The sequence below is a fragment of the Rhinatrema bivittatum genome, chromosome 5, assembly GCF_901001135.1.
Source record: "Rhinatrema bivittatum chromosome 5, aRhiBiv1.1, whole genome shotgun sequence".
Classification (NCBI taxonomy): Eukaryota; Metazoa; Chordata; class Amphibia; order Gymnophiona; family Rhinatrematidae; genus Rhinatrema; species Rhinatrema bivittatum.
Window position 1 is genome coordinate 9,058,079 of NC_042619.1, and position 24,649 is coordinate 9,082,727.

A 24,649-nucleotide genomic window follows, 5' to 3' on the forward strand; every position below is an offset into this window, starting at 1 on the left:
AAGGCCGTGGCCTAGATTTCAGCGTGGACATCCGCGGCCTAGATGAGCGCATATTTGCGCAGGTGCTTGAGCGTGTATTTGCATAGGTACGTGTTGCACGCGAGGCTGCAACCTAGACTGGAGCGGATGTTTGAGCAGCTGTGCGCGTTCGGCCGCAACCTGGGCTTGAGCGCGTATTTGCATGCGGCGTGGAGAGGTGCGCATGGACACCCAGGTGGCATTGGTGTGTGAGCACAGGAGGCCACCTGGAACCGAAGTTCAGGAGAGCTAGGCGCCGAGGACGAACAGGTCCAATTGCCTTGCCGTCTGGTAGCAATTCAGTCCTCACTCCCTTTGTGTCGGTGCTGATTTAGACGCTCAGAGCGATTTGACTACTGCAGCTTTTGCCCGTGTTGGGACATCCCCTCGGCCTATGGTGTCTCTGGAGTGGGAGGCGAGGGAATGGTTCCCGAGGGCAGAAGCTTCCCCGAGAGAGGTTGGAGAGAGCAAGTTTGGGCCTACGGGTTCCCGTATAGATCCATCCTCCTCCTCCTCCTGGAGGGAATCTTTCCAGGGCCTGCAGACCTTTCTGTGGGGTCGCCCAGCGAAGGCGAAGCAACCTACCATGTAGGGATCCCGTGCTCGGGCCTCCCATTTGTCAGTCACGGCGGGCAAATGCCGCAGGGAGGCTGTCCCTGGTAATGTTCAAGGGGGCGTGGATCGTGAGACATCGGAGGATTCCCATGGGGAATTGGCCTTTCTCGCTTCTAGAAGAGGGAGAAATTGCATATGATCGAGAGCCACTGTGGACTCTGCTCAGAATTTTTTTTTTTTCACAGAAATGTCTCACTGAGTTTATTGCCTCAGACCCTGAACATGCTCGGTGTGGCCAAAGGTCAATTTTAAGTTAAGAACATAAGAAATTGCCATGCTGGGTCAGACCAAGGGTCCATCAAGCCCAGCATCCTGTTTCCAACAGAGGCCAAACCAGGCCACAAGAACCTGGCAATTACCCAAACACTAAGAAGAACCCATGCTACTGATGCAATTAATAGCAGTGGCTATTCCCTAAGTAAACTTGATTAATAGCCATTAATGGACTTCTCCTCCAAGAAGTTATCCAAACCTTTTTTGAACCCAGCTACACTAACTGCACTAACCACATTCTCTGGCAACAAATTCCAGAGCTTTATTGTGCGTTGAGTGAAAAATAATTTTCTCCGATTAGTCTTAAATGTGCTACTTGCTAACTTCATGGAATGCCCCCTAGTCCTTCTATTATTCGAAAGTGTAAATAACCGAGTCACATCTACTCATTCAAGACATCTCATGATCTTAAAGACCTCTTTCCCCCCCTATATCTAATTCAAGAAATACTGGATTTAAAGAAGGTAATTACAGCTGTCAAGGTTCTCCGTTTCCAAATAAAAACTCTGAGGTCCAACTCTGAGGACTATCATAGCGGCGGCTTCTCTCGCCTTATCTGCACATAGCCATCAGGCCGGAGCAGCAGAGATTCCTGAAGTTGATGATCCTAAGGGAAGATTTTCGGTTTTGAGGCCTTTCCTTCAGCTGTTGACGGCTCCACGTACCTTCACCAAGGTGATGATGGTGGGGCAGCCGCATTGAAACAAGGAGGCTGTGTTGGCGTATCTGGATCTGGAGGACTGGCTTATTTGTCTGAAATCAAATGACCTCTGTGGACAATCAGCACAAAAGGTAGCGATGTGCTTGACATCTCTAGGATGAGTGGTGAATCGAGCAATCTTACAAACTGGGGTATCTGGGAGCTCCGTTTGACACACTGGCAAGAGAGAGTGTTTCTCACGGAAAGAGACTGCTGAGATTGCAGAGTCAGATGAGACCTCTGCTAGAGTTCTCAGTGCACAGGATCTGGGACTATTTACAGGTCTGGGTTCTGTGGCACTTTTGATGCGCTCTTAGGTGAGTTCCTGGGCTGAGTCACAGCAGGTGTCTCTGCATGAAATTTGCTGGGTGGGTACTGGGAAGTCTTGCCCACTTTTGCTAGGCATTATCGCTTGGATGTGGGGGCTCCGACTTCCATGTGCTTTAGTGAGAGGGTTCTACGAGCGAAACTCTCCACATCCCACCCGAGTTAAGGGGAGCTTAGGTACATCCCAGGGGTCTGGACTGATCCGGGTACGTACAGGGAAAGGAAAATTGGTTCTTACCTGCTAATTTTCGTTCCTGTAGTACCACAGATCAATCCGGAGACCCGCTCATTCACTGAGGGGGAGAGTTCGCCGCTCGTACTGTTGCTTTGTATATATTGCAGAGTTGTTGGAGGTTTTCAATGCTGATTGCTCATGTTAAATTTGGGAAACGAGTTTTCTGTTCTCTTTTTGGACAACTTCACCTTCTTCCGACTCATTGGAGGGGAGGGAGTTTGTTTAGACATTTATGGTTGTTGCTGTCATCTTGGCTTGGGTACAAGTCATTACCGAGGGACTGCAGGTGGCACATGAGGTTATGTACAGTGTCAGTGAAGCTTTCTCTGTCTCCATCTGCTGGTGGGGAGGCAAAACCCAGGAGTCTGGACTGATCTGTGGTACTACAGGAATGTAAATTAGCAGGTAAGGACCAATTTTCCTTTCTCTCCTTCCCAACGCCCTGATACATAAGTTATTACAAAATGCCCCCTAGTTGCAGCCCCCTTGCTTCCCATCCAAAAATCACTCAGGGCAGAGCCTTTGCTCTCTCAGCAGTGGATTAGGGCTGCATTTAAATTGTATTTTATAGGTGAAGCAGTTTAATTTGGGGGAGGGGGGGAGGGGCTTCATTGTCTTCTTGCAGTGTAATGCACAGCTGTATTAAAGCATGATTAGAACAAATCGGGACCCCACACATCTGGAAGCTAAGGGGGGAGAATGAGCAGATTTTAAGTTTTCCCATGATGATTGGAAATGACTTTCCATGGATTTCCCCCACACGCTCCTCACTTAGTAGTTATTAACGGGAAATACCCCTCCAGTCAGAAGCACAGAGACATGAAAGAGAGCGCCAGATTGGGACCTCTCTGCCTCCCAGTCTGGCTCTCTGGACCTGCCTCTCTGTAGTCCTCTGCCACCAAGCTCCCTTTGTGCCTGCCTGTCCCCTGCATGCTTGAATTCTGCCACTGCTTTGGCTCCCACAGTATTTTCGTAAATCCCTATGGAGTTTCCCACCCTTCAGCTTCCTTGCGGTACCTTATCGAAGCCTGCTAGATATCTGAGTGTTTGATTCATCTCTCCTGGTCTCTTCTGCAGCTCCTTCTGTCTCTCTCTGTATGGCTTATGGTGCAGGCCTCCTCCAAAGGGCCTTCACCTAATCACCATCCTCTTGTAGATGTGGCCTCTAGAAGTGAACCCAGTTCTCCAGGTGGGGCCTCTCCAGAGATCTGGGTAACGGCCATGCTACCTTCTCTTTCTGCTAGACACCTCCCTTCATGTAACCAAGCTTTCTAAGAGCTGCCCCAATACCTTCTCCCAGTCACCAGCTGCCTTCAGGTCATCTAGGATGACCCCCAGGCCTCGTTCCTGTTTGCTGCTTGCTAGGTTTTCTCATCATAATGATATTTGACTCTTGGATTTTAGTATCCCCCAATGCATGACTTTGCATTTTGCTTTGACGAAAGCATAGGTACCAAATCCTTGAGCATTTTCCAATTTTTTTAAAGTCATCTCACTTGATTTATCCCGCTAGCACATCTGCTCTGTTGCAGATTTTGTAATCATCTTTTGTCAGGCCCTCACTCCCGTCGAGCCCTTCCACAATGTGACCTACAGAGTCATTGAAGTGGACAGGGCCCAGCGCTGCTAGAAGTGCTCAGGACTACACTTGGCCTATAAGTCCGTCGTGACTCTTCATCTGCCTGTTTTCTGCTGACTGCGCATTGTAGATGGTGCGCGCCCCGCCAGATACGGAAGTGGGTCACCTCAGGGGCCTGTGCCTGGGGATAAGAGGGGTCTGCAAGCTGGGTTAACCTTTTCCCCTCTGAACCTTCCAGCTCAGATTAAAATGGGCGACCTGTTCTACACGGCCCATCCTAACAGGAAGCGAGACGTGCAGGCGGCAGTGAGGATGTACACCACGGCAGCGCTGCAGCAGGACCCCCAGGTAAGCTGTACCCCCTGGGGGGGGCAGCTCCTCATGCACCTGCAATCGGCCCGGGCTCTGGGAGAGCACTTTAACTCGCTGCATCTGTGTTAGCCAAGTGTCGATGTGCTGCTGTCATTTTTATCATTGCCGTCATGAATATTATTTGTCCGTGCTGCCATCTCACAGCTCCTCCCCCCCCCCCCCCCCTTCTCTCTGTAGGGCTTGTACAGCCTGGGAATCCTGGTGGAAGATGGCGTATCCCTCCCGTTCTCTACACTGAAGAGTCTGGGGATTAATAGCTCCATCAGTGCCAATAATTTTACCCTCCTCATGGAGCTCTACAAAAGGTGAGGTGTTCATGGAGAGAGAGAGAGAGAGATTTGCCTAGGGCACCTTTTCGTGCTCTTGCTTGCTCGTGCCGTGGCGCCCACACTTGGACCCTGCAGAGGCACTGCTGTGCGCGCTCCTCCACGGAGATGCTCCCTCTCAGGCCCTTCCAGATAGGGGCTCTCACATAGATGGTTGTGCTCCCAGCTGGGTACCCCAGAGTCTCGGAGGCACCATGTCTGGGGCTTCTGAGGTTCATACACTGTCCATGTCTTCGGTGGCCCTGCAGTGACTCATGATAGTCCGTGTTGTGTTTGCTGACAGTGCAGCACTAGCCGCACTATAAGAATACCAACAATTGTCCTATGCCTGGCTCTGCTGAGACTTATTTGTGATGCTAGTGAAGTCTATCCAGGTCTTTGAGGACTTCTCCTTTACATTCACAGATGCAGAGACCATGAGAAGGATGCCTCCTACATGCCCTGCAGCCTTGCCTTGCTCAACGTCTACCTGAAGTACGTCTGGATGTTTCACAGTTCCATAGTGAAGGTAGAGTACCAGAGTGAAAGAAGGCGTCTCTTCCTATTCTCAGCCTCACGTTTTGCTCTTAGAATAAAGTACTTGATAGAATCTTGGAAGGGACAAGACTGGAAGAAACTTTAGAACATTCCTCTGGCCCCAGGCATGATTCACTGTCTCTGACCTGCTCATAAAACCTTTGATGACCGATGCCCTAGTCACTTGTTCCAGAGCATAAGTCCCCTCACAGTTAGAAAGTTTGCTCTAATGTCTGACCTCAGTCTCATCTGCTGTGAACTAATTCATAAGAATAGAAGAAGCTGCCATACTGGGTCAGACTGAGGCTCCGTCAAGCCCAGCAACAGCGGCCCGTCCAGGTCACAAGTACCTGGTAGGTCAATAGATACCAAGCTGCTTTTCCCATCTCCATTGCTTCCCACTCTTTCCCTAGTGTAGATGGAGAAGAGCTGGTCACCAGCTGCTAACCGGTCACCTCTCGCTCTCTGCTTCCCCGGGCTAAATGAACCCAACTTCTTCAGCCTTTCCCGCTAAGGAAGAGACTTGTTAGCTCTGTTATGATATCTTTGAGAAATGAAAGACCTTTGAAGTTGGGAACTGGGCCCTGAACATATTGAACCTTGTGAGGTCTGGGTGAAGAGTCTCAACATGTTTTCACTTTGAAACCCACCATGGCCTTGGCATGGTCTGCCCAAAGGCGGCTCCTTCAATCCTTGTGCAGCACATTCAGTAGGCGTGTATTTGGAGAGGGACTCAGCAGGTCTCACATCACTGGTCTCATGTCTTATTTCATTATTTTGCAGTTTTCTAGTGCCATAGCCATAGCTTTCCTCACGGCTCTCAGCGTGATGACCGTGCTGAACCGTGTGCAGAATGCAGCATTGAACGTGCAGCTCTCTGTATGATGTCATTCACCGCCTCAACAGAGCCTAAAACCTCCAGCTCTCTTGTATGATCGTTGCGTTTGCTGGAAGGAGCCTGGAAACTTCAGCTCTCTGGTCTTCCCAAAGCCTCAACTGAGCCCAGAACCTGGTTCTCTGCGTGACCTTCCCAGTCCTAAACAGAGACAAATAGCTGCATCCCTCCTTGTGGTCTTCTGGCTGACAAAGCCAGCATCTCAGCAGACCCTGGAACCCTTTCATCTTTCTGTCTTAATGGAGCCTGGAACCTGAAGCTCTCCATGGGATCCTCCAGCCATCATCGTGAATGGGTTCCAGAATCCGCAGCCCGGCCTCAAGGACTCCTGGAACCTGCATCTCCTAGCGTGACCTCGCTCCACTCCCTCGGAGGAAGCTGAGCCCTGCATCTTCCCGCTTGATTCTCCTGCGGTGTCTCAATGGATTGTAGAAGTTGCAGCGTTTCCATATGATCCTCTCTCCCCACCTCACATTGCTTCAGTGTATCCCAGAAACTTCCTCTTCCACTATTGATCCCACTACACTGCTTCAGGAGTGAGCAGCTTGTGTGATCTTCACACCAATGTTAATGCACTTATACATTAGATTTCTATTAATATTTGGGATCAACAAAATTATTTTGTGTTCTTAGGATTTTGGGGGGGGTCTCTTTAAATTGTATTTTTGCAGAATAAGTCTGTATGGTACCTGTCTCTAAAATAGTGTTCATGCCTGAAGGGTATCCGCGAGGGGAAGGTAATGGACTGCCATGGCTGTTTTGTTGTTCCCATGAAAGGAATCGTAACCTGGGACGATTCCAGTATTTTTCAGGATGACTCATCTCCTAGATGAGCACTGCCTTACAAAAATAAGAAAATGAAATCTCTCACTAGATACATTCTTGGTTCTTATGCCATTTTTTTAAAGCCTTTATTTATAACGCTATTCATATAAAGAAAAACCAACAAACATTGCATTTGAAAATAATGCACATTTTCAACAGTTACACAGGTTGGGTTTCCCTCACTCACCTCCCTCCCCCTCTCTTGACTCCCTCAACTCTGAACATTGTCCATTTCCATTATTCTGTACCAGTTCCTGGGACGCTTACACTAAACTTTCAAAAGGGAAACTTTGATAAAATGAGGAAAATAGTTAGAAAAAAACTGAAAGGTGCAGCTGCAAAGGTTAAAAGTGTTCAACAGGCATGGACATTGTTTAAAAATACAATCCTAGAGGCTTAGTCCATATGTATTCCGCGCATTAAGAAAGGTGGAAGGAAGGCAAAACGATTACCGTCATGGTTAAAAGGTGAGGTGAAAGAGGCTATTTTAGCCAAAAAAACATCCTTCAAAAATTGGAAGAAGAATCCATCTGAAGAAAATAGGATAAAACATAAGCATTGTCAAGGTAAGTGTAAAACATTGATAAGACAGGCGAAGAGAGAATTTGAAATGAAGTTGGCCATAGAGGCAAAAACTCATAATAAAAACTTTTTAAAATATATCCAAAGCAAGAAACCTGTGAGGGAGTCGGTTGGACCATTAGATGACCGAGGGGTTAAAGGGGCTCTTAGGGAAGATAAGACTATTGCAGAAAGACTAAATGAATTCTTTGCGTCCGTGTTTACTAATGAGGATGTTGGGGAGATACCAGTTCCGGAGATGGTTTTCAGGGGTGATGAGTCAGACGAACTGAACGATATCACTGTGAACCTGGAAGATGTAGTAGGCCAGGTTGACAAACTAAAGAGTAGCAAATCACCTGGGCTGGATGGTATGCATCCCAGGGTACTAAAGGAACTCAAAAATGAAATTTCTGATCTATTAGTTAAAATTTGAAACCTAATATTAAAATCATCCATTGTACCTGAAGACTGGAGGGTGGCCAATGTAACCCCAATATTTAAAAAAGGTTCCAGGGGCGATCCAGGTAACTTTAGACCAGTGAGCCTGACTTCAGTGCCGGGAAAAAAACTATTCTCAAGATCAAAATCGTAGAGCATATAGAAAGACAAGGTTTAATGGAACACAGTCAACATGGATTTACCCAAGGGAAGTCTTGCGTAACAAATCTGCTTCAGGTGAACCGCTAGATGTAGTGTATTTGGATTTTCAGAAGGCATTTGACAAAGTCCCTCATGAGAGGCTTCTACGAAAACTAAAATGTCATGGGATAGGAGGCGATGTCCTTTCGTGGATTACAAACTGGTTAAAAGACAGGAAACAGAGAGTAGGATTAAATGGACAATTTTCTCAGTGGAAAAGAGTAAACAATGGAGTGCCTCAGGGATCTGTACTTGGACTGGTGCTTTTCAATATATATATAAATGATCTGGAAAGGAATACAATGAGTGAGGTTATCAAATTTGCAGATGATACAAAATTATTCAGAGTAGTTAAATCACAAGCGGACTGTGATACATTACAGGAGGACCTTGAAAGACTGGAAGATTGGGCATCCAAATGGCAGATCAAATTTAATGTGGACAAGTGCAAGGTGTTGCATATAGGGAAAAATAACCCTTGCTGTAGTTACATGATGTTAGGTTCCATATTAGGAACTACCTCCCAGGAAAAAGATCTATGCATCATAGTGGATAATACTTTAAAATCGTCGGCTCAGTGTGCTGCGGCAGTCAAAAAAGCAAATAGAATTTTAGGAATTATTAGGAAGGGAATGGTTAATAAAATGGAAAATGTCATAATGCTTCTATATCGTTCCATGGTGAGACCACACCTTGAATACTGTGTACAATTCTGGTCGCCGCTTCTCAAAAAAGATATAGTTGCGATGGAGAAGGTACAGAGAAGGGCAACTAAAATGATAATGGGGATGGAACAGCTCCCGTATGAGGAAAGGCTGAAGAGGTTAGGGCTGTTCAGCTTGGAGAAGAGATGGCTGAGGGGGGGATATGATAGAGGTCCTTAAGATCATGAGAGGTCTTGAATGAGTAAATGTAACTTGGTTATTTACACTTTCGAATAGTAGAAGGACTAGGGGCATTCCATGAAGTTATCAAGTAGCACACTTAAGACTAATTGGAGAAAATTCTTTTTCACTCAACGCACAATAAAGCTCTGGAATTTGTTGCTAGAGGATGTGGTTAGTGCAGTTAGTGTAGCTGGGTTCAAAAAAGGTTTGGATAAGTTCTTGGAGGAGAAGTCCATTAACTGCTATTAATCAATTTTACTTAGGGAATAGCCACTGCTATTTATTGCATCAGTAGCATGGGATCTTCTTGGTGTTTGGGTAATTGCCAGGTTCTTGTGGCCTGGATTGGCCACTGTTGGAAACAGGATGCTGGGCTTGATGGACCCTTGGTCTGACCCAGCATGGCAAGTTCTTATGTCCTTATGTTCTTATCCTTGTCTTACTGCTTGTTCCAAGTTCTCCGGGTAAATGGAAAATTCATTGGCCCGGGTTCTGGATGTTGAAATCTGCATGTAGGAGGGCTATGAATCGGTAATCTGCTCATCCTGCTGCCACTAGGGTGCTGCAGGCTTTTGCATTTAGGGACATAATGTAGGGTTTCCAGGTATTGAGAAATGCTTCATATTTCTGAGTCGACGAGGACTGTTTAGCGGACATGTTTAAAACACTCACAAATCTGCTTCACTTTTTTGAAGGAGTTAATAAACATGTGGATAAAGGTGAACCGGTAGATATAGTATACTTGGATTTTCTGGGTCTGCACGCGTTTACATGCGCACGCCCGCTGGGCTTTTAAAATTCACCTTTGAGTTTGCATTTCGGCGGCTCAGAATAAACGCAGCAGATTGGCAGGGCTCCTGCCCTCGGGCTGGGCTGTCTGTTTGGAGAAGGTGAACACCAGGACTGGGCCATCTCTTCTCCCGCATCTCAGCGTTACCTTGTTGGTGTTTAGGAAGTCATTTCACCTCATGTGATTAACCAGAAGATTTGTGCAGCATTTCAGGGCAATTTATGAACAATATTTAGTGTGTGATCAGGTAGTAGGATGAACTGTATCTCTGAATCTAAGGAAATGGTTTCTGTGGTGAACTGATGACTTATTTGGCAACCCTTGGACGTGAATTGACGGCTATCTCATGGTCCATTCCTACATTTTAGTGACCAAAGGAGATTGTGGCCTAACGCGTGCATCCTCTGGGGTCCCAGTTAATTATATGCTCTCTGCTATTGGGTTCCTTTACCACTCAATGGGTGGGTTTATCTCCGTCGTAGTGATGTATCCCATAGGATGGCGATTGCTGGAACGAGCCCATCTGGGATCCTCTAACCACCTGGGTTTGTAAGTAAATTGTGGATGTGAATAGCAGGACAGCAGTTGCACAGGTGACTTCTCACTGGAGGCCCAGACCCATGCATTCTACCTGATCTTCCATGTTCTTACCATGTTGACCCCTACAGGATAGGAGTGGGTTTGTGCTTGGTGACTCTAAGGGTCCCCATCCAGGATCAGGAAAGCTAGTCTGAAGCTTTTATTTCCAAGGACCTTGCAAGAAGACCAAACTTTCAAACAGGCGCGGAGGCACACATGTACGCGTGTGCGTTAGCAGGCGCCCAGATACATGGCCATTTTATTACATGTGCGCACATACGCACGCGTGTTATAAAAGAGCCCCGGCACATATGTGCAAATGGGCATGCACAGCCGTGTAAAGTTGGGTTTCATGTGTGTGTTCTGGCTCAATAAAAACTTCCCAAGTTTTCTCATCCAGACAGCTAGCTTCCCTCCCAATCAGTCTTCAAACAAAGATCCTTTAAGTTTGAAATCATTTATTGCATAGATAATTTCCTATTACTCATAATAGTTGCTTCCAAACGCATATGCTTCTAGCAGAGATCTTTGTAGCTGGAGATGGGCAGGAGAAGGGAGATGGAGTTTCTTGGGATGCAGGGTAAGAAGACGAGGGTTTGAAGCTGATTAGTCTTTTAGGATTAAAGCGGTAGGAGGAATGTAAAAAGCTGTTCGTGTAACAGAGGTTACAAGCACGTGTGACTTCCTCATGGCGTGGCTGAGACTGAGTCACAGTCTTGGAGAGTGATTACAGGAAAGGTCCCCACAGGCTGGGGCCAGGGGCGAGATCCAATGGTGGCGAGCCTAGGATCCATGTGACACAGGAGGGAACATGAAGGGCAGTCCATTCGGCCAATAAGGCGCCTAAGAAGACCCAAGTTAGATTGAGAGAGCATGCAGACCCTTTCCCAATGGGAGGAACAGAGGGGAGAGGGGGCTTCTGTTAAAGGCAAACTCCCTTTAAAGGCAAGGCTTCCAGACTTTTATCCTGGGTTACAGAAAGTGTCACGAGTTCTCAGAAGGGAGGGGCTGTAGTAAACACAGGTGGGCTCAATGTATACAGACACAAACATGTACCCTTCACTGGGGACAGAAGTGTGCAAGGGGTGAATTTTATAACAGGCGCGCGTGCACGCCGTGACCAATTTCACCAGTTTGCTGGGTGTACAGCTGGGTCCTCCTAATCCCTCTGATTTGTTAGCCTGCATCCCCCCAAGTTGACACAGACCCTTTAAACCCCTGTATCTTTTGTTTTTTGAACAAGTTCCCTGGCACCAGAGCTGGGTGCACGCCCAGGCGCGTAGGTAGGTATTTGCGCGCAGGTGTCTTGGAGCTGCCATGGAATCCCACGCCCTGTCTGCACCGCACCCTGACTGTGCCCCTTTTTTGGTTTGCAGTGAGATATTCGCGCATCGGCGTTTGCGTGCGTACGTGGCTACCTTTTAGAGCCGGCTGAACGTGTGCACGCCCGCCGGGCTTTTAAAATTCACCCTTGAGTTTGCATTTCGGCGGCTCAGAATAAACGCAGCAGATTGGCAGGGCTCCTGCCCTCGGGCTGGGCTGTCTGTTTGGAGAAGGTGAACACCAGGACTGGGCCATCTCTTCTCCCGCATCTCAGCGTTACCTTGTTGGTGTTTAGGAAGTCATTTCACCTCATGTGATTAACCAGAAGATTTGTGCAGCATTTCAGGGCAATTTATGAACAATATTTAGTGTGTGATCAGGTAGTAGGGTGAACTGTATCTCTGAATCTAAGGAAATGGTTTCTGTGGTGAACTGATGACTTATTTGGCAACCCTTGGACGTGAATTGACGGCTATCTCATGGTCCATTCCTACATTTTAGTGACCAAAGGAGATTGTGGCCTAACGCGTGCATCCTCTGGGGTCCCAGTTAGTTATGTGGTCTTTCACTGGTTCCATCAAGACATGCGCAACAGCTGGGGGACAACGCGATTTTGTTGGCGCATGCACCTCACCCGGTGTCCTGGCTTCTTTCGGCTGGCCGGGGGGAGCTGGAACCTGAATGGCGTGCTGATGTGACAGGGCCCTGAACTTCCAGGCGCTGCGCAATCTGGGATTTCACAAACAGACATCGTCCAAATCCCGCTGCCGCTCCTTGTCACCCCGGGGCAGCTCACTCCACCCTCCATTGCCCCGGGGTATAAACTTAGATGGTGAGCCCTCTGGGGGACAGGGAAATGCCTCCGGTACCTGAATGTAATCCGTTTTGATGCGCCAAAAAAAAAAAAAGCAGAGTAGAAATCCGATAAATAGATAAGGCCAGAAGGAATAATCTCAGTGGAAGAGGCACAAAATCTGCAGCGCGTCCATCGCCCTTCCTAGACCCCAGCAGGCAAGCAGCAGCTGCAGAGCTGAAGTCACGCTCCCGGCAGAGGTGGTTGCTAAGAAGGAAAGAGAGAGAGGAGAAGATGTGAGTGTCCGGGAAGCAGAGTAAAAGTGTAAGATAGCATAGCGTGACCACTCATAGGGAGAGTGGCTCTTTTTGATAATTGGGATATTCGCACGTAAGATTTAATGAAGTGAAAGGCCTTGCGAATTCTAGCGCTGCCCTATTTTTGAATTTTTTGGCACTGTAGTATTATTTTTTTTGTCATTCCTGTAAACTAATGCCCAGCATGTTATTATATATTGACTGACTGAAAGGGTCCCCAACCCCCACTCTCCCAGTTCCCACTGGTTCTTCTTTTGGGTTTCCAGCTCAATTGGAAAAGGTATTTTTTTACTGGGCCTACCACACCGTGAGCCTTCACTTGCAGTTACCTGGGACTTTTCACCATTTTTAAGCTGCCCCCCCCCCCACCCCCGTTTCTCCCGTCCACCATCATGTTCAGCCGTCCCAGCGATGGTCCTTGGCTCGCTCCCCCCCCAGATGAATGCTGGCACTGCAAAATGGCGGGCCGGTCCTCCAACAGCACTGCCACTGAGCCAGCAGGCACGACTGAGAGAGTCATTTTAATGAAAACACTCACTGTAAACTTCCCCCTTCTATATCCAGTATCAGGACGATTTGGAAGGCAAGTGTACTAAAAGCAGATTGCACCGCCTGCTCTTCAGGCCTCAGGATAGATGCGGGCAGCTGTTCCTTGCACGGTGGTTAATCCAGATCTGACCGTGTCACTGTCTGAAAACTCTGCTGCATTTGGTTTTCTTACCTAAGTTGAAGCGGCACTTTGATGACTTGCATTTTCTCTCTGAAACAAGAAAATACAATTTTAATTCCTTTCTTATAACTAAACGAAGACCTCTGTATGATTCAGAGCAATGTTAAGACATTTGAGTTCAGCTGCGGCCCCAGCATGAGACCCTCAAACTGTTTTGTAAAGAATTTTTATACTTGTGCAATTTTTACAAAATAGAATAGGAAATATGCAAGAAATTCTGAAGCGACCCCCCCTGAGTGAGAAAGGACAGTTCAGAAACTGTCACCAGCGTCACTCACAGGACATTTAAGACAAACTGGGCCTCACAAGGAGTCACAGCATGAGCCGTTCCCAGGTAAGCACGAGAGGTCAGAGGTGGAAGTGGTGCTAGATAAGAAGCAGTCATGGCATGCGAAGCCCTGCCTTCTGAACAGGAGGAGTCACAGCGCGGGACACCAAGAAAGAGAGAAAGAACGGAGGAAGCAGAGAAAAGAAGAGAATTCTGCAAGAGGACAGGAAACGTCTGCTCTCCGTCCCGAATCCGTGCTCCTTAAAGGGCCTTCCGGGAAGAAAGCGCCGGTGAAGGAACGGAAGGGAAGGGCCACGGGCCTCATGACAGCGTCTGAGGCGGGGGCAGGTGTAGGGATGGCCTCCAGGACCTCTTCAGCTGTAACTGCTTAACGGGAGGGGAAACGTCTTTCTATGACAGGGCGTGTGCCTTTAACCTGCTGAGACGTGAATGAGATGGGCTCTGGCCACTTTTCTGCCTTTCTAATGATGACACATTAGAGGCGGTTGCTATTGACTCTGGAGGAGGAGGAGGATGTGGAGAAGACACCGTTGACTTGTCTGCAGGAGAGTGGCATAGAAAAGAGATACACGGGAAAGGGATATTTAATTGGATGATGCAGTTGGGGTCTATGGCAGTGAATGATGTGGGGAAGAGGCTTCTTTAGAGTCTGCAGTAGTGCTGGAGGATTGGAAAAGGGATGATGTGGTTCCTGTTCATAAACATGGAAGTACGGAGGAAGCTGGGATCTACAGGCCGGTTAGTCTGAGCTCTGTGGTGAGCAAACTAATGGAATCACTGCTAAAATAGAGGATTGCAAGATCTGAGGCAGCCTGGTTTTGTACCAGAGGTAAATCTTATCAGATGAATCTGATCAATTACTTGTATTGATTGCCCAGAGAGTTGGATCATGGGAGAGCACTAGACGTAGTGCACTTGGATTTCTGCAAGGCCTCTGACACGGTTCCACACAGAAGACTTATAAATAAATTGTGCGCCCTTGGTATGGATCCTAGAGTGACTGTGACTGTGTTAGAAACTGGCTGAGTGGGAGGTGACAAAGGGCAGTGGTAAAAGGAGATTTCTCTGAGGAGGGGGTTGTTACTAGCACTGTGCCTCAGGGATTGTTCCTTGGACTGGTTCTTTTCAACATTTTTGTGAGCGACATAACGGAAGGGTTGTCGGGAAAGGATTGTCTTTTTGCCAATGATACCAAAATCTGTAAGAACATAAGAACATGCCATACTGGGTCAGACCAAGGGTCCATCAAGCTCATCTTAGTGGAAGGGAGTGGTCAGTGGAGTGCCTCAGGGATCTGTATTGGGACCCTTATATATAATATAATATAATATATTTATAAATGATCTGGAAAGAAATATGACAAGTGAGATAATCAAATTTGCAGATGACACAAAATTGTTCAGAGTAGTTAAATCACAAGCAGATTGTGATAAATTGCAGGAAGACCTTGTGAGACTGGAAAATTGGGCTTCCAAATGGCAGATGAAATTTAATGTGGATAAGTGCAAGGTGATGCATAAAGGGAAAAATAACCCATGCTATAGTTACACAATGTTGGGTTCCATATTAGGTGCTACAACCCAAGAAAGAGATCTAGGCGTCATAGTGGATAACACATTGAAATCGTCAGTTCAGTGTACTGCGGCAGTCAAAAAAGCAAACAGAATGTTAGGAATTATTAGAAAGGGAATGGTGAATAAAATGGAAAATGTCATAATGCCTCTGTATCGCTCCATGGTGAGACCGCACCTTGAATACTGTGTACAATTCTGGTCGCCGCATCTAAAAAAAGATATAATTGCGATGGAGAAGGTACAGAGAAGGGCTACCAAAATGATAAGGGGAATGGAACAGCTCCCCTATGAGGAAAGACTAAAGAGCTTAGGACTTTTCAGCTTGGAGAAGAGACGGCTGAGGGGGGATATGATAGAGGTGTTTAAAATCATGAGAGGTCTAGAACGGGTAGATGTGAATCGGTTATTTACTCTTTCGGATAGTAGAAAGACTAGGGGGCACTCCATGAAGTTAGCATGTGGCACATTTAAAACTAATCGGAGAAAGTTCTTTTTTACTCACGCACAATTAAACTCTGGAATTTGTTGCCAGAGGATGTGGTTAGTGCAGTTAGTATAGCTGTGTTTAAAAAAGGATTGGATAAGTTCTTGGAGGAGAAGTCCATTACCTGCTATTAAGTTCACTTAGAGAATAGCCACTGCCATTAGCAATGGTTACATGGAATAGACTTAGTTTTTGGGTACTTGCCAGGTTCTTATGGCCTGGATTGGCCACTGTTGGAAACAGGATGCTGGGCTTGATGGACCCCCTTGGTCTGACCCAGTATGGCATGTTCTTATGTTCTTATGTTCCTGTCTCCAACAGTGGCCAGTCCAGGCCATAAGAACCTGGCAAATACCCAAAAACTAAGTCTATTCCATGTCTACACCCTGTAACAGGGTGAACAGCCATGAAGGAATGGAAAACATGAGGAGGGATCTAGAAAAGCATCAGGAGAATGGTCTAAGGTCTGGCAGCTAAGATTTAATGGTAAAATATGCAGAGTAATGCATTCAGGATGCAAAAACCCAAAGGGAAAGTTACAGTACTGGAGGTGAAATTCTTCTAAGCACAAAGCAGAGCGGGATCTGGGGGTGATTGTGTCTGATGATCTTAAGGTGGCCAAACAGGTGAATAAATTGATGGTAAAAGCCAGAAGGATGATTGGCTGCACAGGGAGAGGACTGGTCAGCAGAAAAAGGGAGGTGATATTGCCCCTGTACAGGTCCCTGGTGAGACCTCACTGGGAATACTGAGTACAATTCTGGAGACCCCACCTTCAAAAGGATAGAAACAGGATGGAGTTGGTGCAGAGGGAGGCTGCTAACATGGGCAGTGGTCTTCATTCTAAAGCATATGGGGATAAAGATCTAAACATGTATACCCTAGAGGAAAGGCGAGATAGGAGAAATATGATAGAGACATTCAAATACCTCAAAGGTTTCCATGCACAGGGGGTGAGCCTCTCTCAATGGAAAGGAGGCTCTAGAACGAGGGGGTAATGGGATGAGGGTGAAAGGGGGTAGATTCAGGAATAATCTTAGGAAATATTTCTTTACAGATGTGTGGAACAGCCTCCCAGTGGAGGTGGTGGAGAAAAACCAGTATCTGAATTAAGGAAAGCATGGGATTAAGGTACAGAGAAGGGCAACCAAAATGATAAAGGGGATGGAACAGCTCCCCTATGAGGAAAGGCTGAAGAGGTTAGGGCTGTTCAGCTTGGAGAAGAGACGGCTGAGGGGGGATATGATAGAGGTCTTTAAGATCATGAGAGGTCTTGAACGAGTAGATGTGACTCGGTTATTTACACTTTCGAATAATAGAAGGACTAGGGGGCATTCCATGAAGTTAGTAAGTAGCACATTTAAAACTAATTGGAGAAAGTTCTTTTTCACTCAACGCACAATAAAGCTCTGGAATTTGTTGCCAGAGGATGTGGTTACTGCAATTAGTGTAGCTGGGTTCAAAAAAGGTTTGGATAAGTTCTTGGAGGAGAAGTCCATTAACGGCTATTAATCAAGTTTACTTAGGGAATAGCCACTGCTATTACTGGCATCAGTAGCATGGGATCTTCTTAGTGTTTGGGTAATTGCCAGGTTCTTGTGGCCTGGATTGGCCTCTGTTGGAAACAGGATGCTGGGCTTCATGGACCTTTGGTCCGACCCAGTATGGCAATTTCTTATGTGATAAATAGAGGGGATCTCTAAGGAAGTGATGGGAATTATAGTGCTAAATTAGTTTGATGGCTGGGCAGACTGGATGGGCCACACAGTCTTTTTCTGTCGTCGTGTTTCTATATCCTATGTTCACATTGAGGTCTATGGAAGTGAAAGATCTGGGGAAGGGAGATTTAAGAGGGGGATGTTACTGAGGATTGCACGGGTGTAATGAAAGCCTTTTAATAAAACATTGAGAGGGTGTTTAGGGGTACTGTGTGCAGAGCGCTCTTTCTTACTCTTCTCTGCCAAGCTTCCTCTTTTCATGTTTAAACCGTGGCATTTTCTTAGGTCGTCTCCATTTGACCTGTTCTGGCCCTTAAGAATTAAATTGTGCTTCGTCTGCCGGGACATAATATAGGTTCAAATGCGTAATGCTTTGTCTGCTGAAATACTGGATAAGCGGAAAGGAGAAACTGAGAGATTACAATTTAGGAGACTGCTTCAGGAAAAATAAGCTGCAAAGGTGAGAACCACATGAAAGGAGAATGTTAAGGCTTAGTCAGGTGGCTCCTAGCTGGCATTCACAGGAAGAAGACACATAAGAACATAAGAACATGCCATACTGGGTCAGACCAAGGGTCCATCAAGCCCAGCATCCTGTTTCCAACAGTGGCCAATCCAGGCCACAAGAACCTGGTATTTACCTAAACACTAAGAAGATCCCATGCTACTGATGCAATTAATAGCAGTGGCTATTCCCTAAGTAAACTTGATTAATAGCAGGTAATGGACTTCTCCTCCAAGAACTTATCCAATCCTTTTTTGAACCCAGCTACACTAACTGCAGTAACCACATCCTCTGGCAACAAATTCCAGAGATTTATTGTGCGTTGAGTGAAAAAGAATTTTCTCCGATTAGTCTTAAATGTACTACTTGCTAACTTCATGGAGTGCCCCCTAGTCCTTCTATTATCCGAAAGTGTAAATAACCGATTCACATCTACTCGTTCAAGACCTCTCATGATCTTAAAGACCTCTATCATATCCCCCCTCAGTATATGGAACTAGTAGACAACCTTACAAGTTTCTTTGGCCAAAGCAATAAGTGACCTTTAATATAAAAGCTAAAATAATATATTGCTTCTAGTTAGTAAGCGTAGGGGTATTTTTAAATATGGAAGATAACTTGGATCAAAAGGCCAGATGTTCAAACATGTAGGCACATCTCTGATGTCACAAGCTTGCTAGGAGATTGCGTGACCTTTTAGTAGTGCTTCTGTGACCCCTGATCTTATAGTGCCATGGGTGGGCTTGAGATCTGTGGTTTATGGACTGTGCCCAGTGTCACACCTGGGATGTGCATGAACTACTGATGTTTTACTCTGCATTGCAATGATCTCTGAATTGTATAAAAGGACTATGTCTTTGGTTAGAAGGCGGAATGACTTTAGATCTTCTCCCAGCTCGTGCTTGTGTTCAGGCCAAGAAGATACAAGATGAGCTCTACAGTATTTACTGAGTGATTCTTTTCTCTTTAAGGGAAATTGCTCAGTTCCTTCCAGAAGACTGAGCTGTCTGAGATACCTGTATCACAGGGAATAGGGTCACTGTTCTCTTTACTGGAGAGCCTTTCAGTGCTACAAAGCTAATGCCAAGCACAAAACCAGCTCCACTTCCAAACAAGATCCAGGCACACGTTTACTTTGATGATCGGACTGCTGTGTAGCTGTATTAAAATGGGGCAGCGCTGCCAGGAAATTCAGGTTGCATGCATGAATCTTTAATGCGTCTCCTCCGATTGCCCCTTTGTGTGCGAGTGCATTTTTGTGTGTAATGAAATTATGCCTGGACGTCCACTTCCAGCTCTTAGGGGCGTTACATGTGCAGCTCCTTATTTTGTGCCCTTCAAACCCTAACTAATGATTTGAAAATTTACTCCACAGATTTACCTAGATTTTAAGAATGGACGCATGCAGTAAACAAAAGCTCGGATGCACCAAGGTCTGTTTCTTCTGTAAGAAATACTGAATGCGCAGCAGCCTCCAGAAAGTGCAGATCCTTAGTGTGGGGATTCTCTCCTCTGATCCTTGAGGGCTGCAAATAAGTCTGACTTTCAGGGAACCAAGCAAAGTAAATTAGCTTTGTTCCCAGCCCAGCTATATGCAAATACAACTGACGAATATTCATTCTAGATGTCTCAAAAGCTACATCTGTTTGCAGCGCTGGATGAGAATCCCTGCCCCAAGGGTTCTGCTCCTCCAAGAAGCCCAAAATCCCCCAAATCCAAAAGACTCATTCTAGGGAAGAGCATGAACCCTACATTTTGTTGGGAGCCAGTTATCCTACGTTTATATTTCAGGTTGTGAGAATCTGTAAAGTGCTCAGCTGTGTGCAGTTATTGTATTCAGGGTCATTCCTTGCACATTCTGCTCCGTTCATGGGTGCCTGGCTCACTCCTTCTCCAAAGGCACTGCAGTGATATATAATACCCCCGGCTTTTCATTCCATTTCTTTTTCTGGACATGCTGAGCCAGTCCTGCTTTTACCCCCAGTGCATACCGTGTAGTCCTTGCTGTTTTTTTAGGGAAATCAGAATTGCAGGACTATGCATGCAATGGGCAACACAAGGAACAGATCAAGGCGTCCTGACACAAATGGAACCAGAAGGACGAAACCGGGCAGTAATATGGGGACGGACGAAAGAAGGAGGCAGACAGGTGTGAAAATCATTTCCCTAAAGGGGTTGAAACAATCAAGCACCCGTCATGAAGAATCGGCTGAAAGTTGCCGAGGATGACAGTGGAGACGTTCGCATGGCTTGCGTGGACGTTGGTGCATCTTTCACCGCCCCTTGTCCACGGGGCTTCCGCTGAGCCTGGGCAGGAGACTCACCTTTTGCAAACTCGCAGTTGTAGATGCTGGACCTCTCCAAGGAATGCAAGTTGATCAACGTCCTGTCCTGGCCTTTGGTGAAATTGGTCACCTTGAACTTTTCGAAAGGCGGGATCAGCACCTCCTCTTCCAGGGGGAAGAAGGAGAAGTTCTTGATGATGGCACCGTAGCAGGTTTCTATGTTGAAGAGGGTGTCCTGCCCGAATTGCAGGGCATTCTCTTTGCTCAGTGACGAGGATGTGAACTGGCCAAAGCGGACAGGCCTCTTCTCTTCAGATTTAAAGCGGATGCCCTGGATACCCCTGTACACCCTGTGGCACTTTGGGCTGTCTTCCTGGTCCAGTATTTGAAGGGCTTTAGTCAACAGAAAATGAAATGTTTTGAAGTTGAAATTCTTCAGATAATATTCCCTGGACCGCCCTGCTTCTCTCACGGCTTCATTGAACACTTTGTGGAGAGGGCTATTGGTGCTGTAGGCCAATATCGCTATGGCATGTTCTTCCTTGAAGCCATGGGGTAGAACAACGCTTTTTTTCCTCTCTTCCCATTTTGACCTCGCTGCCTTCCAGGCCTCAGCGTAATCTTTGTTTGTGGTGTATTCTGTTTGATTTATCCAGGGGAGCTCTGCCTCCATCGCCTCCGCACACCCTACGTACTGGTCATCGAAGGAGGTGAGTGCCATGTCTAAGGTTGATTCCCGTGGTGAGAAGATGTCGCGCCTCTGGATGTCATAAGATCTCCCCTGATGGAGGAAACAGACAGAACAAGCTGTAGATAGACAGTGGTGCTGCCTTATCTTTAGTTAGGAGAATTAATCTTACACAGAGTCTTTTCTACATAATCTCCTGTTTACCGAGACACATCTCCCAGAAATAACCTGAGTACTGCTGTGTCCTGGCTGTGACTGCATGAGTGGGAATAGCTTTCTGCAGAGCAGTGCTGCTCTATGGCTTTGTCTGTAGTTAATTATCGCCGTATGGAGAAATTGCTTGCCTCAGCCCTCCCTTCAGATTAACTCTCTGGACATACGAAAGGGCAGGTCCCTGGAAGTACTGAACTTCTGTGTATGATGGGCAACAGAAATCTTGACCTAGACGGTTACAATGGAGGCTGTGCATGCAAATCTCTCTCATGCATATTCATTATGGATATCCTGAGCGCCCAGCTGGCTAGGTGTGTTGAGGACTGGGCTGAGAACCCCTGCTCTAGACTAGCTGGGCCTCCCTGGCAAGGGCTGCTCGTGTAACAGGCCCAGGCTGATACCCAGTGTCCTTAGGAGGGTAGGCATGGCTTTGAATCGCAATACTCTGCTCTTCTTAAGAAGAGAGACTCGGCGGACAGCAAGGACGGCTTCAAACCCTAAAGCTTTCCTTACCTGAGGGCCATCCATCAGCATGACAAGTGAGAGAAGGCCGATGACTGCGGAGTGGAGTGGCCCCATCCTCACCAGCGGCTTCTGAAACGAAGAGAAAGGTCGTTCGTTTTGTACAAGCCCGGCAGCTTCTTTCCCTACCGCTCGGGCTTCCAGCTCAATCGGAAACGGCCTCCACCGGGTGTTGGTTCTTGAGCCTTCGTTTGCAGGCATTCAGAGATTTTTCCTCTCTGTTCACATCCCTTCCCAGCTCATCCCAGCTATTGCAGAAATGGGTCCTCGTCGCCCTCTGCAGCTTGGCTTAATGTGTACCCTAAGTCCAGCCCAGTAGGTGCCGCTATTGAGCGATAGATAAGACTCCCTCTCTGCACCCCCCCCCCCCCCCACCCAGTGGTGCCTTTGCAGCAGCCCCAGCCAGCCCAAGGGTCAGAAGCTCAACCCAGCACCGTGCGCATGCAGCCGGCATTATCTTTCCCTTCATGCATTACCTGGCACTTGCCCACAATAAACTGTATCTGCCTATTGAGATGCCCAGGTCTCCTGTTCTCACAAAATCCTTCTGCAGTTCTTCACAATCCGCCGCACTCTTAATGACTCAAAATAATTTTGTGTCATCTGCAAATCTGGTCCCTGCACCTGTCGTTCCTTTCTCCGGATCACTTATGAATATGCTAAGCAGAGGGGAGCACAGAGAAGCTAGAGCTGAGAAACCCAAAAGGTAAGCCGGAGGCCTGAACACTGCCGGGCAGGCCATGTCTGAAGATCAGAGCTGGAATGGAAGGAGAGCTGGACCAGGAACAACCTTGTGACATTGACAGTGCACCAAAAGCTGAGGAGACACAGAGTCTCGTGACAGGGAGAAGGCTGCGGGGCCCTCTTGCACGTGAAGTGTGCAGCAAGAGTGGTCCTATCCCAGCAAGCGTGCTCCTTCTCTCTGTACACCCAGCCTTCCTGTGTCATAACATCCTGGATAGTCGCATTTCCTGGTATGAGAAGACGCTTTCATACCACAAAGCCTGGAACACACATTCTTTCAGTGTCCTGGGTACATCTTAAGGTCCAGTGTATCCTTTTAATACCATAAGGCCTTAGGGTTGCCAACTCACCCAAGCCAATCTAACAAGGCTGATCCAGCCCTGGATTGCCCTTATTGCATGCATTTGTTTGGGAATTCAGAACCACGAGTCCGCCAGCACCGGATCTCCCTTTTCTGGCTGCCCTGGATGAGGCGGCCTTGCCTCTGTGTCATAAGCCCCTTTACTGTATCCTTTCTATAGGATTGTATATGTCATTTCTATGTTATAATGCCTTGCAGATGCACACTCTTTATGTTATTAGGTCCCATGTATGCAGCATTTGCATAGGCAGCAAATTTATGATGTAAGAAAATGCAAATGGATCAATATACTGTGTAATTATACAACAATAAAGACCAAAGCTCCCAATAACCAAACTTTATCAAGAAAATACTTTGCCTTCCTGTACTAATCTTTCTTAATTGTTTTATTGTTGAAACATCACACGATGCAGTTATGAAAAATGTGCACAAACCTTTGTGAGTGAGTGGAAAACCCCAGTTAGTCCATAGGAGCGTTCGAGCTGTAAATGACAACCCTTATCTTGTAATCTTTCTGGGTGAAAGGACGCTCCAGTAAAGTCACTTGCACCCTGCCGGATTAAGCAATCGCAAAGCAGGTAATACTGATAAAGGAGTCGCGTGGTCTTACAAATTCCAGCCAAAGGGCCTTGGTTTCGCCTGGTTTCTGGCTCTTTCAGGAGCACAAGTTCTGATGTCGTCGTGCAAGGTGCAAGTGGCTGTATGGGAGGGTTTTGTTTTACTCAGAATGATTAGCAGATAAGCGTCGTCCTTTACAATCAGAAAAAAGATTTTTGGACTGACTGGGTTTTTCACTCCATAAAAAGAAAACGTTTGCCTACTTACTTCACAACTGTTTCATGGGATGTTTCAATAATAAAATAATAATTATATGAAGACAAGGTATTTTCTTGATGACGTTTGGTTATTATTATTGTTGTAATAATAACTGCTTCATTTGTATGCCATGCAATCCTGTATATATTGTGTCCATTTTGTCCGCCACGGCTCGGCACGCGTAAGCTTTCCACGACACCCAGAAATCACCCGACTCATGATATCCGGATGACACCGCACTCTGTAGAAGAGATAAGGAATGCAACAAGCTGTTTGCAGCCAGGGCCAGCTCTGTGTTCCCTGAAGCTCTCAGACCCTGACCCTGCCAGACAGAGAAGAGACGCCTCTCACCCTTCCTCTCTATGTTTCTTTCCATCCTACTTAGAAAGAATAAAAACGTTTACCTTCCCTTTTCCCCGTTGATGGCCGTGTCGCCCCTGCCTGCTTTCTGGGCACTTTGGCTCCAGAAGATGGCGTTGGCCGGCCTGGCCGAGCAGATGAACTCCCCCCCCCCCCCTCCTCTCGTTGCTGTGATATTAATAGTCACCATCCTCATGTGCACGACTTCCAAGAATAACTCCTTGTGTGACAGCTCGGTCCATGATCGACGAGGAAGTGGAGCAACGACGACCATGAAGCAGTCCTTCCCTGCTGGAATAATAATAACAGGGACTCCAGGCTTTATAACGTGCCCAAAACACGTAAGGACCTGGAGCGACTGGCTTGCACTGGAAACGAATCACCTCGGGTTTTCTCTGCTGATTCCTGTCCCCCGTTCACCCTCCCACGCTCCTAAATGATGCTTTCTGTGCTAAAGGAGAGCGGTTTTCCCGTCTTGTTTTCCAGAAGCATCGCGGCGTACATTCTGACTCCCGGGTCTGAAGCCCAATCACAATGTCCCACGTTCGCTCGCGGAAAATCTGATTAGGAAGCGCCGAATGCTAATGCAGATTCACGTCGACCCCCTTTAAAAGGAGTCGAGGGGGGAGGGAAACTAAGATTTGTTTTAAATATCTGATGTGGCTTGAACGGAGCTGTGGGAGGATGCCTGGTCCGGTGGTTAAAGCACTGAACTGTGGACTTCCCTAACGCATGACACTTAGGTTCCAATCATGGCTCCGCTACCAACTCTCTGAGGCCTTGGATT

At 46.9% G+C, this 24,649-nt stretch overlaps 2 protein-coding genes across 2 annotated transcripts in view; one reads left to right on the top strand and one right to left on the bottom strand.

Moving 5' to 3' along the window:
* Positions 1-6,735, top strand: part of LOC115091768 (protein sel-1 homolog 3-like) — a gene marked incomplete in the record, with an annotated part of 137,261 nt that extends 130,526 nt beyond the window's left edge. Inside the window, 4 exon segments of the mRNA XM_029601966.1 lie at positions 3,986-4,095; positions 4,297-4,424; positions 4,851-4,953; positions 5,745-6,735. Coding sequence (XP_029457826.1) covers positions 3,986-4,095; positions 4,297-4,424; positions 4,851-4,953; positions 5,745-5,846 — 443 coding nt within the window.
* A 2,349-nt stretch (positions 6,736-9,084) lies between these two features.
* ART1 (ADP-ribosyltransferase 1) lies at positions 9,085-23,995 on the bottom strand. Its single transcript, XM_029601981.1, has 5 exons — positions 23,907-23,995; positions 21,573-21,653; positions 20,198-20,939; positions 13,295-13,333; positions 9,085-12,523 (listed from the first exon to the last, which is right to left on the bottom strand). The coding sequence occupies exons 2-5, from the start codon at positions 21,636-21,638 to the stop codon at positions 12,417-12,419; spliced, it is 954 nt and encodes a 317-aa protein (XP_029457841.1). The 5' UTR covers positions 21,639-21,653; positions 23,907-23,995; the 3' UTR covers positions 9,085-12,416.
* Between the last annotated feature and the right edge of the window lie 654 nt (positions 23,996-24,649).